The 17563-nt window shown below is 43.4% G+C and overlaps 1 protein-coding gene across 1 annotated transcript in view; it reads left to right on the forward strand.

The window, feature by feature from the left end:
- CDH23 (cadherin related 23) overlaps positions 1 to 17563 on the forward strand; it is a 677284-nt gene that overhangs the window by 341343 nt on the left and 318378 nt on the right. Inside the window, exon 13 of the mRNA XM_081954507.1 lies at positions 8004 to 8162. Within this exon, the coding sequence (XP_081810633.1) occupies positions 8004 to 8162 (159 nt within the window). The remainder of the gene's footprint in view (positions 1 to 8003; positions 8163 to 17563) is intronic.

A 17563-nucleotide genomic window follows, 5' to 3' on the forward strand; every position in this document is an offset into this window, starting at 1 on the left:
TTAATTTGCCTCTTCAAAATCTTGGTGCATCTTATACTCCGGTGCATCTTATACTCTGAAAAATATGGTATATTATCTTTATCTCCGGTTAGCTATTAAAAAGTGCAGCACTTTCAAGAGCCTCTGAAAACAATCCTGCAGATACTTTGCATGCAGAGTCCCAAAGGGAGTGGCCTTTGGTTATTCCCAGCTTTAACACAGAAGTAAGCAGAATTGAGAGGAAAGTAAGACAGCAGGTGATCCCTTCCCTATTCTGCACTATTAAAGGGACAAATTGGTGGATGGGGATGATGCATCCAGCATCCAGGTGTAGATATTTGTATGAAATTGTTAAAATGCATTTGGTGTGTTTTCATACATTTTTATAGTCCCCATGCCATAGGCCAAGCAGCAGTGGAATTAGGTCACATACCAGAATAGGCAGATGCTTAATGGAGCACAGCTGCACAAGGTTTGTGTGTATATAACTCCTTTTGCTGAATAAATCCCAAAATACTTATTAAACTTTTCTGGAATACCTTCCAGGTTTTATGTTCATTGCCAGAATGGCTTGTATGAGCCCTTCTTTTAAAAATATGAATCTTAACTATATGGAACTGGAGATAATTTTTCTAAATTCTTGTTTTCATGTAACATGAAATGTAGGTAGCGATGTATACATGAAAGTTAGTTGTGTGATTTTAACAGATTAACTTAACTTTAACTTTTATTTAATTTATAAACCGCGCCCTCTCCCAGAAGGGACTCGGGGCGGTGTACAGTCATATTAAAAACACAATATAAATACATACAGATATAGTTAAATATACATAAATATAAATATAGATGGAGGAGGTAGCATATAAACTGTACAATAGTAGTTAAAATTAAAATTAGAAATGCATTAAAAACTACCCCTAAAAACTACCCCAGAATAAAATGTTTGCCAGGAGGTTTAAAAATGGGACTATAAATGGGCCAGGCCAGCTAATTGGAACAGGTGGGTCTTGAGTTTTTGTCGGAAGGAGCGGAGGTCAGTAGTGGTTCTGATATCGGGGGGGAGGTCATTCCAGAGGGTTGGGCCCATCACAGAGAAGGCTCTACTCCTGGGCGCCGCCCGTTGGCATTGCTTAGTGGACGGCACCCGGAGGAGTCCCTCCCTGTGAGAGCGAATTGGTCGCAGGGATGTATGAGGTAGGATGCGATCCCGCAGGTAACTAGGTCCTGTGCCATGGAGTGCTTTAAAGATGGTAATCAACACCTTGAAACGCACCCAAAAAACCACAGGCAGCCAGTGCAGCTCGCGCAGGAGAGGTGTTATGTGGGAGTACCTAGTACTCCCCATGATAGCCCGTGCGGCCGCATTCTGAACTAGCTGTAGTCTTCGGGTGCATCTCAAGGGGAGCCCCATGTAGAGAGCGTTGCAGTAGTCCAGACGAGACGTCACCAGCGCATGAGTGACTGTGCGTAGGGCGTCCCGGTCCAATAGGGGGCGCAACTGGCGCACCAGGCGAACCTGGTGGAACACCCCCCTCGCCACGGCTGCCACATGGTCATCCATCGACAGCCGGGCATCTAGGAGGACGCCCAGATTGCACGCCCGCTCCACGGGGGGCAGTTGCTCACCCCCTATGGCCAGCAATGGAGTCCACTGGTTGAACTGGGGCGCCGGTAGCCACAGCCACTCCGTCTTGGAGGGGTTGAGCCTGAGTCTGTTGTCCCCCATCCAGACCCGAACGGCTTCCAAGCACCGGGACATCATTTCGACGGCCTCGTTCGGGTGGTTTGGGGTGGAAATGTACAGCTGTGTATCATCAGCGTACAGGTGGTATCCGACCCCAAAACCACGGATGATCTCACCCAGCGGCTTCACATATGTGTTGAACAGGAGGGGCGAGAGGACCAACCCCTGCGGCACCCCACAAGTGAGCGACCTCAGGGTCGACCTCTGCTCCCCTGCCAACACACATTGCATCCAGTCGGAGAGGTAGGAGCGGAACCACCGTAAAACGGTGCCCCCTACTCCCATCTCCTCCAGCCGGCGCAATAGGATACCATGGTCGATGGTATCAAAAGCTGCTGATAGGTCTAATAGGACCAGGATAGAGGAACAACCCCTATCTCTGGCCCTCCAGAGATCATCAACCAACGTGACCAAGGCCGTCTCCGTGCTGTGACCGGGTCGGAAACCGGACTGGTGTGGGTCTAGATAATCGGTTTCCTCCAGTTGCCGTGGGAACTGTTGTACCACCACACTCTCTACAACCTTCGCTAAGAAGGGAAGGTTGGAGACGGGACGATAATTAGCTAGCTCCGTTGGGTCCAGGGAAGGCTTCTTGAGTAAGGGCCTCACCACCGCCTCTTTCAAGGCGGTCGGTAAGGACCCCTCACCCAATGAAGCGTTCACTAGACCCAGGAGCCAGCCTCGTGTAACCTCCCAGGATGCCAGTACAAGCCAGGAGGGACACGGGTCCAATAAACATGTAGTGGCTCACAGCCGCCCACGTAACCTGTCCAAATCCTCGGGGGCAACAGAGTCAAACTCCTCCCAGTGTGGTCCCTCAAGACTCGCCTCTGACGTCTCCCCTGGTCCACTGAAGGGGGCCCATCCACTCCGGATCTGAGCGATTTTGTCCTGCAGATATTCCCCAAACTCCTCTGCTCTACCCTGCAAAGGGGCTTCCCGCGGCCTCTGTGATAGGAGGGAGCGGGTCACCCGAAACAGGGCGGCAGGGCGGTTATCTGCGGACGCAATAAGAGCGGCACAATGTCTACGTTTGGCCGCTCTTAGTGCCACGAGGTAGGTCCGTAAATAGGCTCTTACCTGTGTTCGGTCAGATTCGGAGCGAGAGGACCTCCACCTGCTCTCTAGGCATCTCTTGTGGCGTTTCATCACCCTTAGCTCCTCGGTAAACCAAGGAGCCAGGGTGGTTCATTGCCGCAGGAGAGGCCGCAAAGGCGCAACCCGGTCCAAGGCCCCAGCAGCCGCCCTATTCCAAGCGGCCACTAGGTCCTCCGTCCGGGAGCGGGTCAGGGCTACAGGAAGTGGCCCAAGCTCCGTCTGGAACCTATCCGGTTCCATCAGGCGCCTGGGGCGGAACCATCTGGGACAATCTGGTTCCGCCTCCCCGCGGCGGGGGGTAGCGCCAGGGAAGTCGAGCCGGAGAGATGAGTGATCTGACCATGACAGGGGTGTGACAACCAAATCCCCTATTCCCAGATCACTCGTCCACTGTCCAGAGACAAAAACAAGGTCCAGCGTGTGGCCACCCTCGTGTGTGGGGCCCTGAATTAGTTGGGTCAGGTCCATGGCTGTCATGGAAGCCATGAACTCCCGAGCCACCTCGGATGCTTCACCCGTCGACGGCAGGTTAAAGTCCCCCATAACCAAAAGTTTGGGGGTCTCAACCGCCGTCTCTGCGATCAGCTCGAGGAGCTCAGGCAGGGCCGCTGATGCATAGCGAGGAGCCAAGTATACAATCAGCAAGCCCAACTGCCTCCCTGGGCCCCATTTCACGCCAAGGGACTCACACCCGGATATCTGTGGCACAGTGAACTCCCTCGGTTCCAGACTCTCCCGTATAATTACCACCACCCCACCACCCTTCCCCAGGGCCCGCGGCTGATGAAATGCACGGTAGCCCGGTGGGCACATTTCCACGAGGGGTAAGCCACCCTCGTGGCCCAACCAGGTCTCCGTTATCCCTGCAAGGTCCAGCTCCCCCTCCGAGATCAACTCATTAATGAGGGGGGCCTTGTTGACAACGGACCTTAATTCATAATTTGAGTTCTGGGGGTTTACAGTACCTACAAATTTTTAAAGATTTTGTTTTGATGAGGGGCCTGTGAGCTAATTAGCTTAACAATAAAAGAGAATGGAATTGCTTTGACACAATACAGAGTAATGAGCAACTTTTAGACTCGAATCTTAAAACCAAATCCTGAATGCAAAAATTTATAAATTATGGGGGGAGGAGACAGAAGTGGTATTCAGCTGGTTTGGACTGGCTCAGGTGAACCAGTAGTGGCAACCTGCAGGTGGGTTCTATGCCGTCCTATTTAGCCATGTTTTTGAAGCCATCCATGCAAGCCACTTGCACGAGCAAAGTGGATGTGCGGAGGGCACACATGCTCATGAAGCGAGTCTAAGATGCACCGAATTATAAGACGCACCAAGGTTTTGAAGAGGCAAATAAAAAAACAGTTTTTATACTCTGCAAACCTCCCAAAAACGGCCCGTTTTTTGTGAAAACGGGCCTGTGTTTTTTTTTAAAGGGTATGAATAGCCCTTAGGAAGCTTGTAGAGTGCTCCTGGAGGAGGGGCAAAAATGAGCAAAAATGGCCCGTTTTTTGCTCATTTCTGCCCTCCCCAGCCCCCAGGAGCTCTCTGAAAGCCTCCTATAAGCTATACATGGCCATTTTGGTGAAGGGGACGGAGTTTCGGGAGGCCAAAAATGCTGTATTCAGTATATAAGACGCACCCAGATTTTCAGTCTCTTTTTTGAGGGGAAAAAGGTCTGTCTTATACTCTGAAAAATGCGGTAATATCCTTCAAATGCTTATTTTCATAATAATTACTTATTATTATTTATTTATCTGAAGCCATTTTTATCCTGCCCTCCAGTCAAATGTTTCATAGAGAAGCTAGGAAGCTCTCACAAGTTTAAAAAGCAAAATCTTGCAGTGACAGGAGGGGAAAAATAGGATGGAGAAGAAAGAACTAAAAACACTGAGCTTAGGTAGCTGTTGTAGAATTACAAACTGAATTCAGTTCAAGGAGAATTAGTATCAGGTGATGCTGGCCTCATGGAATGGCCCCATCTCAACGTATCCCCTTTGGTCTGGCTTGATAAATCTGGCACAGTAGTCACTTATATCAAGTGGTTGGGAACCTTTTGGTTTAATGTTGTGGCCCGCCGGCAGCCAGCAGAGTCGGACAGTGAGGAGGTTGGGGAGGAACATAGGCCAGTCCTGGGGGCTGAGGAAAGCTCAGACAAGGTCTCTGCATTGGAGGCACAGAGGGAGTTAGACAGCAGTGAGGCAGAAGAACAGCTGGAGCCTGTTCCCAGTGTGCACATGTGCAGAGCTGTTAGAAGACAAGAACAATTAAGAAAGCAGGGTCAACTTAAGAGTAAAGCCACAGTGATTGGCCCCTCCCATAGGAAACAAAAAAGGAGCAAACGGGAGTGGGCTTTTGCAGGGAAAACTTGTTTATTCGTTCGTGTCAGGAGTGGAAAATTCTGTTTGTGACTATAAGAGACTCTGTGCCAAGTTTGCTTTGCCCTGTGTTTGGAAACTAGTTACCTGGCAGCGCTCCAAAGGAGATAAGGCGTGTGTGGATAAACATTCCTCTGAAAAACTGTTTGCCAAATCTTGCTGACTGTGAATGAAAGGAATTCACAGCCGTGTAAATAAGAGTATTTGTCTCTTAGAAAGCAAGAGACTTTGCTTCTTGCTTTCTAAGGAAGCCTGGGTCAGAACATTTTATGCTTTGATCCTCATACACCACCCTGTGAGAGACAGGCAGCCAAATAAATTGTATAAATAAAACAGAGAGAGCATTTAATATTTGCTTGGAGTCAAGGACCATTAAATGCTGATGTCATATTACACATCTAAGCAGTACCAGGCCCCTCTGCTGGCATGGGGCTTGAGAATTTGTGGCCGTCTGTGAGAATAGTTGAGTAAGAAATTAGCTTTAGGATCTTTAGGATCCTAAACAGCCTTTAGGATCTCTTCCATGAGGATGAGAAAAAGCAGCTGCGGAAATACAGAGAGAATGCAAAACTAAGCATGCATTAACTCTGCGCCTTTGGGAACATGAAAAAAGATAAAATCCATAGGAGTTCCAGGATTTTCTACATTTCATGTAATTGCCTTATTATTGGACGGCAGTGAAGTAGAATGTCATCAATGGGTTAGGAAGGCACAACGTTAATCGACTTGAACGCAGCAGAAATGAGGGATAAAAAAAAAATTGGCATATATCGATTAGCATTAATCGCAACTTCACTCATAGCTGTCTGTCTCACAGGATCTGTCTTTGGCCAAAAAAAGAAGAAGAAAATGAAGAGAGATCAGCTATGAGCCTGATGCTTTCCAAAATGTAAGGCCCCAGCTGCAGCAGCTTAAATAGAACTCCCCCCTTTTTTTATGGTTTGCCGCTATGAAAGTTTTATATCCTATAAAACTTCAGTTTAAATGTATCTCTCAGGCAGTGGAGCTTTTCCCAGCTGCCTGCTTGAGCTGCATCCCAGAGTTTCAGTGAGCTGTAAATTTGTAGAAAGTCAGAGCTGCTTTATAAACACCGTGCCAGCAGCCTCTGTTGCTATTCGTCTTTATGCAGCAGCAGAGAAGAAACACGAATAAAATTCAGATTTTCTGAAAAAAACTGTAAGGCATAAAACAGAAATAGAAATGACTGGGGTTAAAGTTTAGAAGAAAAGCTTATCATAAATATATGTGTGTGATAATCTTTTGGCCAGTGTGGCAATCAGGGGGGGGGGGGTTCCGATTGATTTTATTATTATTATTAATCACGATGCTGCTAGCCCTGTATTTACACCCCTGATGGGTAGGTTAAAACTCATGAAGGGAGCTTGTTTAGGATTAAGGGCAGCTTTGAATATATGCATCAAATGCTTGAAGGCTGCTAATTTACATTTAATGAATATATAGTCAAGATCCCTTGGAAGGCTGCTAATCCAATATATTCTAGCAGAGGTTTATGCTCTCCGAAGCATCATTTACAATTCAACAGGCTCCTGCAGAACATGCCCTCTCTCTGTGTAACTTTCTCTGCTGGTAATATACAGTATTTGCTTGGAACAAGTACAATAAATATTGATAGATAGATCTATCCGACAACTGCAAGTAATCTTCTTGTGAGCCAGCCCAAAATTCAGAATATTGATTGTCAAAACTTATCCCAATTCTAAATTTGGTTTTCTTCCTAGCATATTTCTCTTCAGGTTTCAGATGTGGCCATCTTTCTTATTTGTATTTGTATTTATTGTATTTATTAGTTTGTCAAACATGTACAAAATAGCAGGTAGAGATATAAACATGGATATGAACGAAAGAAATGAATACAAATAGATGGGGACAGTAGGACAGGGATGGTAGGCACTCTGGTGCGCTTATGCACACTCCCTTTACGGACCTCTTAGGAATGAGGTCCACGGTAGACAATTTAAGGTTGAAGCTGTGTGGGTTTGAGGATGTAACAATGGAGTCAGGTAGAGCATTCCAGGGGTTGATCACTCTGTTGCTGAAGTCATATTTTCTGCAATCGGGTTTGGAACTGTTTACCTTGCGTTTGTATTGATTGTTTGCCTGTGCATTATTGAGTTTGAAGCTGAAGAAGTCATTGACAAGTAAGATATTGTAGCAGACAGTTTTGTGTACTGTGTTTAGATCATACCGCAGGCAGCGCAGCTCCAGATTGTCCAAGGCCAAAATTTCAAGCCTGATGGCATAAGGGATTCTATTGTGAGCAGAGGAGTAGAGTACTCTTCTCTGGACCCGCTCAATCGTGTTAATGTCCAATATCTAGGGATTTGAAACTTACTTTCAAGCAGAAACAAAGATGGGGGGGTCTGGATCGGTTGTATGCATCGTGATTTGATGTATCTGGTGACACACCAACAGATTCTATGGACTATGAAAAATATCCTTGGTGATCCTTCTAAAGATCACAAAAGGGAAAGTATGGTAGAAATATTTTCCAGATGAACAGACTGATAATCATTCCCCCCCTATGATTTGTCCTGGTTCAGATTAGCTTCTGCTTGCAAGATTGAAGTATAACCCCTTTGTTGGCAAGAACATGGCAAGACTATGTTAGACCATGGATGGAAAGGTAGAAAAAGGGCAGAGTGACATGGGGAAAGTGCTGCTATTTCAGTGATTGCCCTCTGTCATGTGTATTAGGAGATTTGGACATTTATAGGGAAATGAGGACTTCTTGTTGGGAAAGAGATAACGTTTTATCCTAACTATTTTACATTTCCTTTTTCCTTTAGCTATTTGCAAATGAGAGCATACCTGACCATGTTGGTTTTGCCCGGGTGAAGATTAACCTCATCAATGAGAATGACAACAGACCAGTATTCAGCCAGATCCTCTACAATGTCAGCCTGTTTGAAAATGCCACCGTGGGAACTACAATTCTGAGAGTTTTGGTAAGCAAGGAAACATGCATTTCCCCAGTTGCTTAGACCAATGCATTACAATTTATCTGGGGCTGAAACTTCTAAATTTTCAGTAAGCTGAAAATGGATTAGAAATGGATTGGTTTTGTAATTAAAGGTCATAAATGGATTTTAAGTATATACATTCCAAAGAAAATTACATGGACGTGCATACTTGATTAGGTTCTTTAAATCTATATTCACATGTCTTTAATAGGTTTAATCAAATCAATAGGTAGACAAATAAATGACAATAACTTTCTCTTATTATAGGCCAGATTTTAAAGAATGGGGAACAGAAACATAAGACAATTATGTTTATGCTTCTTTTCCAGTTGATTTAATCAGATATATTCTGGTAGCCAAATTCTGAAAAAGCAAAAGATCAGAGAATGACAATGTGAGACACTTAGTCATACCCATAAGTTAACCTTTGTTAGCTGATAGTTGCGAATGGCAAATTCAAAACTTAGAAAGTGAAAGAAAGAAATAGGATTAAGGGCAGACAAAGGACACAGAGAGAGAGAGAAAGACAAGAAGATGACTGTAAGGTACCTTTCCTTAATAAGATTCATTGAGGTATGGCAATGACTGATGTGAATTTATATTGTACAAGCCTTCACTTCTTAGAGATGCTAGTGGCTAGCACCCAGGTCTGGGTTGCAAAACCCCCAGAAAACTACTAGCTGATAACAACAAAAATATTTTTTCTGTATATTATTGCTGCCAATTTTAATTTCTTTGAGGTGGTAGAAGTTCCTTTATTTAAGTATAGAAAAGAATTATCAGGGAAAGGAGAAAAGAAACAAGGTCTTTAAAAATTCTCATCTAGTAGTCATCTGCCCAAATCTGATAGCCTTCGGGATGGGTAGAATGTTTTCTCTGTCTTTCCATGCTAGAATTGATTTGAACGTGGATGCTGAAAATGTAGAACTTGGCCAGCTATGAGCTATACTACAACTAGGAATATGGGAGCAGGGAAATTCTAAATTTCAGTGTCTTCCTTTCCTTTGCATTTAGCCACAGTTAAATATAGCTGGCATGATTACTCTTCCGTAACTTCAAAAACTACAAATTGGTAACCACCTTGCAGATCTTCTAGGGTTCTCCCAGAACACTAAACAGCTGCATACATGCCAGGTCAGGCTTTGCACTGATGGTATCTGGCTTAGCAAACCTGGAACAAAACAGCATCAAAACAAAGAAAGGACAGTTGAGCAAATGTTCTACATCAGTAAGATGGAAACAGGCATCATGAAGCTCCCTTAAGAGGGATAACACTTTGGTCAATTAATAGACATATTGCCTCCAAAGAAAAATTAAATATTCTTTTGTTAAGCTTGATTGTAATAACAACCAGAGGGTTATAGGAAATCTAATACTAAGCTGATTTTTACAATAAAATATTAGTAACTAGCTGGATACCCGTGCTTCGCGACGAAACTATGTGATCGGGCTATGCAGGAGAAATGTGATTCACAACCTGTTGGCTCAGTGGTGGTCGGTGATTGAAACACATAAGAGAATATCGCACCCGCCGCTTTGAGTCTGGAAGCAGTTCCATAGATGGAAGGAGTAGACATTTTGGTGAGGTACTGACTTTTAGTACTGTAAGGAGCCCCAGACCTCTCCTGAGTGAAGGAGTGGAACATCTGCCAGTTTTAACTGAGGTAACACAATGTGAGGCAACTGGCAGATGGAACAGAGTTCTTTTCAGGTGGGAGGGGGAGTAGAATGTCTAACTCCTTAGCATCAAAGTGTGTTAATATAAGGAAACTAGCAGTTGGAACAGAGTTCTTTTCAGGTGGGGAGGGGGAGTAGAACTCCTTAGCATCTGATCGTGTTAATTACTGTATTAGAAATACTAATGATCTGATGGTCATTTCGAAAAATCCTTTCTTAGCGAGCACCTAGAAGCTAAGAGGAACATACATGCCAAATTTCAAGTTTGTAGGCTTTACGGTTCTGGAGATTTCATGATGAGTGAATGGTACTTGGCTTTTATACATATAGATTGCTGGTATTCTTTATACCACTGCAGTTGCATAAAGAAGATTTTCTTTCCTTTGAATATGTTTTTCCTCACAGGCCCTTTACACTTAGACTTTGACACGTTTTCAGATTCTTCATGAGAGAGTTGTAAATGAATGGCAGAGGCATTGATTATATGCCCCAGAGATGTACTTGTGTTGTCCAGTTCATATGCATTGGCTTATTTATATGGATGTGATCCGTTTCATTGAGAAAAACAACCAACTAAGGCAAATATATCTGCAGCGTAACCTGAATGGGCCTTTGATGCCTTCCCCAATAAGATGTTCAACTCTGTCTTCCCACCCTGTTCAGCGCTGATATATTCCCCAACGTCCCATCAACCAACATATGCAAACAGGAAGACGGAACTCAGACAAAATGTTTTGAAGGGTTTATATGTAAGTGTGTTTATTCTACAAACAGATGGTATGAAACCATATAGAGCCCCTGAGCTGTTCCCATCTGACAGTTATTAATATTTCAAACAGATGTTTAGCTAGTCGGGCTGTCAAACACTAAACAATGAGATTGTTATAGCATCTTTTCTCCCCCTGCACTTCCAGCTATGCCAGCATTTTGAAGCAAATGCAAAATGCCAGGAGTTGAATCCTCGATGATAAATCAGAATACAGGCAATTAGCCTTGCAGTACAGATTGGCCTCCCAGCTGATCCCCCAACTTTTAAGAAAGTGCTTGTTGGTATTCTTTTGATACTCGAGAGGAAACACTCTGTACATGTCAAAAGTGCTGTTCATTTATGTGATTGTTCCAGAAAGACGTTGCACTGCCTAGGCACAATTGAGTGTTGATGGGAAGAGTTCCGTAATGTGCAGATTGTAATGTGCAAAATTATAAACTCTTTTGCTTTGGAGGGGTACGTCACTGAGGTTTTTAAATACATACAAGTGAATTTACATTTCTAAGAATATATTAACTGCCTTGTATCAAGTCCATTGGTCCATCCAACTCACAGCTTGTCAAGGTTTCCAATAGTCTAATTGGTAAACTTATATGAACAAGTGCTCTTCCAAACACACACACACACACACACACACCAGGGGTGGGTTCCAGCTGCTGCTACTGCCACTTCGCTCAGGGATGTGCCCCTGGTGCATGCTTGATGCGTACTACGTGCACATGCACAGTACTAAAAAATTCTTCTGCGCATGCGCAGAAGCCAAAAACAAGATGGCGGCACCTACAGCACCACTGAGAGAACTGGTTCAGGGGCATGGCAGGCCTGGATCGCTGCCTGTTCCAGTGACCCAGGCTGCCAAGTTATTACCTTTTCGGCCAAACTGGTCTGAACCAATAGGAACAGACTTCTGATACACACACACACACACACACACACACACACGTGTGTGTGTGTGTGTGTGTGTGTGTGTGTGTGTATGGTTGACTTGGCAACCCAACTAAATCATAACATATGTGACTTCACTTTGGATTGTATCTCAGCATTTATGATATCCATAATGTATACAGTATCTTCATGAAGTTTGTTTATTATAGCCCATTTTGCAAGGGGCTATTGTAGGGGTATACCACAATGGTTTAAACAATAAAGGATGCCAAAAAATAATCGGAATTTAATTTTTTTTAAAGTATTCAGCACGTGAGATTAGAATAAGGAGGGAGACCCCCTCAAGATCTCACTGGCCTCCTAAGACTACAGGTCTGATGACAAAGCCGGATTTTGAGGGCTTTCAGGAAGTGAGTTCACTTTTTTGGGGGGTGGGTGGGTGAATATCGCATAAGACGGGTGTCATGGCAGAGAATGATGCCTCCTCGGTCTCACCAAGTGTCCTGCCAAGTCTGTTGGATCTGATGGGACAGGCAGATTTAATCTGATTATTATTATTATCTCTTTTATTCATTAAACATGAAGCTCTGTCAACTGAACATTTAAAAATGTCTCACAAATACTATTGACTGGGTTTCTGCAAACATCCTAGGTATCAACCAAGTATCGTTTTAAAATGTACAATGTTCTGAGTAGCACAGTTTTTTGCAATTCCACTGCAAAAATTGCAGGAAGCTGCAATTTCTTGATGTATTTTGTAAAATTCTTGGACCAAGTGCCCTGATGACAATGGTTATCACTATTACATGTTTCATCCATAATCGATGGCCAGGTTGCAGTACTTCATGATTTTTTCCAGTTCTTTTTCTTCTTCTTTGGCGTCACTGGTACCGTGATATCAATAAATTACACGCTTCGGTTTTCAACAACTGTGATATATTATTAACTTTTATTCACCAAACATGAAACTCAGTCAACTGAACATTCAAAAACGCATCACAAGTACTATTGACTGGTGCTAATGGTTGATACGGTTTGCAGCCAGCGTCCTAGGTACCACCAAGTACCTTCTTAAGATGTATGATGTTGTTGTTGTATTTGTTGTTGTTATTTACACAACAATGTGAAATCACAGCTGTTAGTTCTTTAGCTGGTGTTGGCCTTCACACACATCAAGGTCTTGTCAGAAACCTAGGATGTCATAAGGTTTTTGTGTAGTATATATGTGGATCCAAGAAGATTTTTCTGATTGAGAGATGGAAATGTTGTTAATGTGCAGATTTCCTAAGTGCTCTCCAAAATATTTTGATATGGCACCCAGTGTGCCAGTAACTAATAGGGTCTCCGATGGCTCATTTATGCCATAATCTTTGATCTTTCATTTTCAGACTGTGATCTTCTCCAATGCTTTGCTTTCTGTTCTACTATCCTCTGGTATTGTTGCATCAATTATCCGTACTTTCTTTTTTTTCAACCACAGTTAAATCTGATGTGTTATGACTTTATTAATAGCTTAACCTCAGTTTTGACTACTTTTTCAGCTGAATTTCCCCACCAGTTTTTCAGAGTTGGGACATAATATTTTTTACCAATTACAAATAATTTTACAATAATTTTTACAAATTATTGAGTGAATAATTTTGGCATGCTGTGTTTTGTTTATAATCAATTTGCGTGATCTTCTTTCACAATCTGAGTATGGAACCTTATGTGTATTCTGGTTCTCTGCACAATCTACACTATGAACCATTTCATGATTTTTCAAGTCTGGCCTTGATTGAGCTAGATCAAACAGTTTGCTCCTGCCCAGCCAAAATCAAGTGTTCCATATTTTTTTAATGTTCCATTTGTAAGCCATTGCCAATTTTTTAAAAATCCACTTTATCTTTGGTGGAAATTGACCGTGTAATTTTTTTCCTTTTCCAGCATTTCTTTTTTATTTTTATGACATTATTTTGATAATTCACTGTGTTTCTTCTACATTTAGTAAGATCTAATTTTTAACTTGTATCAGTGCTTCTTCTTGGCTGTCTTTTACATAATCAACAAATGCCAGCTTTTCATCTTTGACAGTTAGTTTCACCTGAAGAAGACCTCTCCCTCCATTTTTGTGGGGGTGGATATTATTTATCTGTAAGGTCCCTGAGCTCTTGAAAAACTCCATACAAGTGGTCCCCCTTATCCGTAGTCATGGTATCCAGGGTGCCTATTGTGGCCCACCGGCAGCCAATGGAGCTGGCAGCAGAGTTGGACAGTGAGGAGGTTGGGGAGGAACATGGGCCAGTCCTGGAGGCTGGGGAAGGCTCTGATGAGGGCTCTGTGTCAGAGGCAGAGAGAGGGCCAAGGCCGTATGCCAGTTCTCAGCTGCCTTTGAAGCTAGACAGCAGTGAGGCAGAGGAACAGCTGGAGCCTGTTCCCAGTGTGCGCATGTGCAGAGCTGCCAGAAGAAAAGAACAGCTAAGAAATCAGGGTCAACTTGGTAGTAAAGCCACAGGTGGATGGTGAATGGCCCCCTCAATTAAGAAATAAAAGAGGAGCGAAAGGGGAGTGGGCTTTTGTAGGAAACAATTCATTTGTTCGTTCATTTCAGGAATGTGACAATCTGTGAATCTCAGAGACTCTGTGCCAAGCCTTTCCTTGCATAGCACTGCGTTTGGAAAAAATTTACATGGCAGCTTTCCAAGCTAGATAAGGTCTGTGGTCCTAACTTCACCTTTGAAAGACTGTTTGTCAGGCCTTTGCTGAATGTGAATGAGAGAAATTCACATTCGTTTAATAAAAGGGGTTTTGTCGGGACCAGGAATCTGCTTCATACTCAGAGTTAGGTATATATGTAAACTTTTTCATGAATCCATAATTTTATTGGCCTTTTTTGTTACTTTATGCATGAACAAAATGGTGGGTGGGCTTATATCTGCCGTTGCTTCGCCTCCTCCCTCAGGATCTTACTGAGGCAACCTGGTCACCGCTGGCTTCTAGAGAAACATTCTTGGCTGATGATGGAGGGAATCTCCTCATTGGTATCACATGCCTCATGCTGGCTTCTCCGTTCTTGCGATGGCTCCTGCGGATGATGGCTCCTGCATGTCTACCTCAGAGGCTCGAGGGAGAATGAGACCATTCCTGGCACATCCAGTATTGCTGACCCTGAACTGCCAGCAGAGCATGCTTCGGCTGGGGAGAGCTCGTAGGCTAATGAGGAAGAGGGGAGGAGCTACCGGCCTTGGTAGATGCTAGCGTACGCAGGGCAAAGAGGTGGAGATCTGCCAGCTTGATGGGGTAAAGGCCTCGCCCTTCTTAATGGGCTGCACCAGAAAGGGCTATTTAGCACAGCAGGCAGAGGGAGGCATTGCTGGAAGCACCATGTGTGAGTTGTGGTCAGATGGTTATTTGTGTTTCCAGGACTCTGCAGCTCGTGAATTTAATTCAGGTGCAGGGAGCATTGATGTTCGTGTTTGGGGCAGGCGGTTATCATTTAAATATGAGCCAGCAGTGTGCAGCAGCTGCCAAAAAAGCCAACACTAGGCTGCATAAACAGAGGGATAGAATCAAGATCACGTGAAGTGATACTAATACCACTTTATAATGCCTTGGTAAGGCCACACTTGGAATACCGCATCCAGTTTTGATCACCACGATGTAAAAAAGATGTGGAGACTTTAGAAAGAGTGCAGAGAAGAGCAACAAAGAGGATTAGGGGACTGGAGGCTAAAACATATGAAGAACGGTTGCAGGAACTGGGTATGTCTAGTTTAATGAAAAGGAGGACAAGGGGAGACATGATAGCTGTGTTCCGATATATCAGGGGCTGTCACAAAGAAGAGGAGAGTCAAGCTATTCTTCAAGGCACCTGATGGCAGGACAAGAAGCAATGGGTGGAAACTAATCAAGGAGAGAAGCAACCTAGAACTGAGGAGAAATTTCCTGACAGTTAGAACAATTAATCAATGGAATAACTTGCCTCCAGAGCTTGCGACGTTCCAACACTGGAGGTTTTAAGAAGATGTTGGATAACCATTTGTCTGAAGTGGTGTAGGTTTCCTGCTAACAGGGGATTGGGCTAGAAGACCTCCAAGGTCCCTTCCAACTCTGCTATTCTACTCTATCTGTTGGATAGCCTAATTGGCCATTGCCTGGAAGGTTAGTCTGGAGCTTGTTCGTGGCTGGCTTAGCTGAAAATGACCCCCTGAACTCCTGGCTTGGACAATTACTTGTAAGCCCTAAAACAGGACTGCCGGACTTGTTGACAAATCTCAGTGGAGGTCCGGGACCTCGGAGGGAATTTTGGCTGCTTATTTTTGGAACCTACCCAGGCAAAACCTTTATTTCCAAGACCGTTTTTGGTTTGGCTGCAAGTTTTTTTGCTTTTGGTTATCTACTTGTGCTAAGCTTGCAGCTGGGGTTAACTGAAAACCTGAAAGACAACTGTTGAGGGAACAGACTGAGTAAAGCTTTCTACATCAACCCTGACGTGTGAGTGAGTGGGGACAGCACAGTTTTACCCAGAACACTCAGAGTCTTGGAGAAAAGGATCATTGGTTGCCCTCTCCACTCTTTGGAAGAACTTCATAACTCCCGCTGCCTTAAGAAAGTCCAAAACATTCTCAAAGATCCATCTCATCTGGGCACCCTTTTTTTAAACTATTACCATCTGGCAGACAGTACAGGACAATAAAAACAAGAACAAACAGGCTGAAAACAGCTTCTATCCCAGGGCAATAACCATATTGAATTCTATGGTATAGTGCAATATCGGGTTTTCACTTTCAATTATATAGAATGTAAAGGATGTATGTGTTTTTATTTTTATAATTGTAATATACACTGAAGACAACATTTAATTTGGTTGTACCATGTGCAGTGACAATAAAGTAAACTAAACTAAAACCATGATCAGAGGGCTGCCTGAGCATTCGCCATGAGCTCCCTGCAAAAGAGAAACTTGAAATACAGGTAGTCCTCGGCTTGCAACCATTTGTTTAGTGACCATTCAAAATTACAATAGCACTGAAAAAAGTGGCTTATGACCATTATTCATACTTATGACCTTCGCAGCATTCCTACCATCACATGATCAAAATTGGAATGCTATATTTGTGACAAGTGATCCCAAACCTACAAGATCACCTTTTGCTAACTTCTGACAAGCCAAGTCAATGAGGAAGCCAGATTCACTTAACAACTGTGACAGGAAAGGTCATAAGATGAGGCAAAACTTACTTCCCTGCTGTCCTGCTGTCCCCATTGATTTGTATTCATTTCCCTTGTTCATGTCCATGTTTATACTTCTACCTGTTATCTTGTACATGTTTGACAAACTAAATAAAATAAAATAAAAATAAATTTTGGGTTAATTGTGGTTATAAGTCAAGGACTATCTGTAGTGAGCAAGTATTGGGTTTTATCAATATGAATGTATAAAAGAAAGGAGAAGAAGATAGGCAAATATTCCAAGTTTCCAATTTGCTGCTATCTGAAAGGGAGTCCTCCATTTTCCTTTCCTCTGATCCTATTGTTCTTAGTTTAGTGTTTGTATTCATATCAAATTGTTTGTGAGGGCATTTGTAGGAATCTTTGGGTGCGCCTTTGCCTAGGGGCTGGGAGGATTTTGTATAAGTGTAAATAGGTTCAAATAGGTTCAAACTGCCATAGGTTGACATTTTTGTCATAAGAAATGGATTGTTATAGGGAAAAATACCTTGAGGGAAACCAGGTTGGATCCAAGTAAAAATTAATCCTAGTTTATCAACCAAATAACACTGACTCCATAAAATGGCTTAATGTCAAATGATCAGAGAATGGTGATAAATAAGTACCAAGCCCAATGTAAAGCAAGAGTTGGTCCAGTAATGTATTACTAACCCAAATAGTATTGAAAGCAGCCTTAAATTTTGTCCATGTGGGTCAAAAATGATGGGAATTCCATAACAACCTTTGGAGGACCATTTTTGGTGGGAAGATAACAGTGTTCCATTTGCCTTTGGCATTTGGTCATGCCGGCCACATGACCACAGAGATGTCTTCGGACAGCGCTGGCTCTTCGACTTTGAAACGG

Source organism: Natrix helvetica (assembly GCF_964273705.1).
Source record: "Natrix helvetica genome assembly, chromosome: 5".
NCBI lineage: Eukaryota > Metazoa > Chordata > Lepidosauria > Squamata > Natricidae > Natrix > Natrix helvetica.